General features: G+C 66.9%; 1 protein-coding gene across 1 annotated transcript in view; it reads left to right on the plus strand.

The window, feature by feature from the left end:
* The window catches only part of LOC104157638 (cysteine-rich protein 2-like), a gene marked incomplete at both ends in the record, with an annotated part of 1,443 nt that extends 1,237 nt beyond the window's left edge, over window positions 1-206 (plus strand). The window contains one exon of the mRNA XM_009695055.1: window positions 149-206. Within this exon, the coding sequence (XP_009693357.1) occupies window positions 149-206 (58 nt within the window). The remainder of the gene's footprint in view (window positions 1-148) is intronic.
* Window positions 207-275: the final 69 nt, after the last annotated feature.

The following is a 275-nucleotide window of genomic DNA, read 5'->3' on the forward strand; positions in this document are numbered from 1 at the left end:
GGAGCGCTGGGGGTGCTGGGGTGTGGGTGTCTGCAGGGGATGAGCGGAGCAGGAGAGGTGCCCAGCCAGGGGGACATGTCCTGGGGACTGGTTTTTCCCGGTCCCCTCCCCACCCCGGGTGACATGCTTCTCTCTCTGCCCCGCACAGCATGATGGACAGCCATACTGCCACAAGCCCTGCTACGGGATCCTCTTCGGGCCAAAGGGTGAGTGCCTGGGGGCATGTGGGGTGGGGAGCCGGTCCAGGGGTACGCACCCCGTTTGGGCTGCCACTC

Source organism: Cariama cristata, unplaced genomic scaffold (genome assembly GCF_000690535.1).
Source record: "Cariama cristata isolate BGI_N322 unplaced genomic scaffold, ASM69053v1 scaffold38920, whole genome shotgun sequence".
NCBI lineage: Eukaryota > Metazoa > Chordata > Aves > Cariamiformes > Cariamidae > Cariama > Cariama cristata.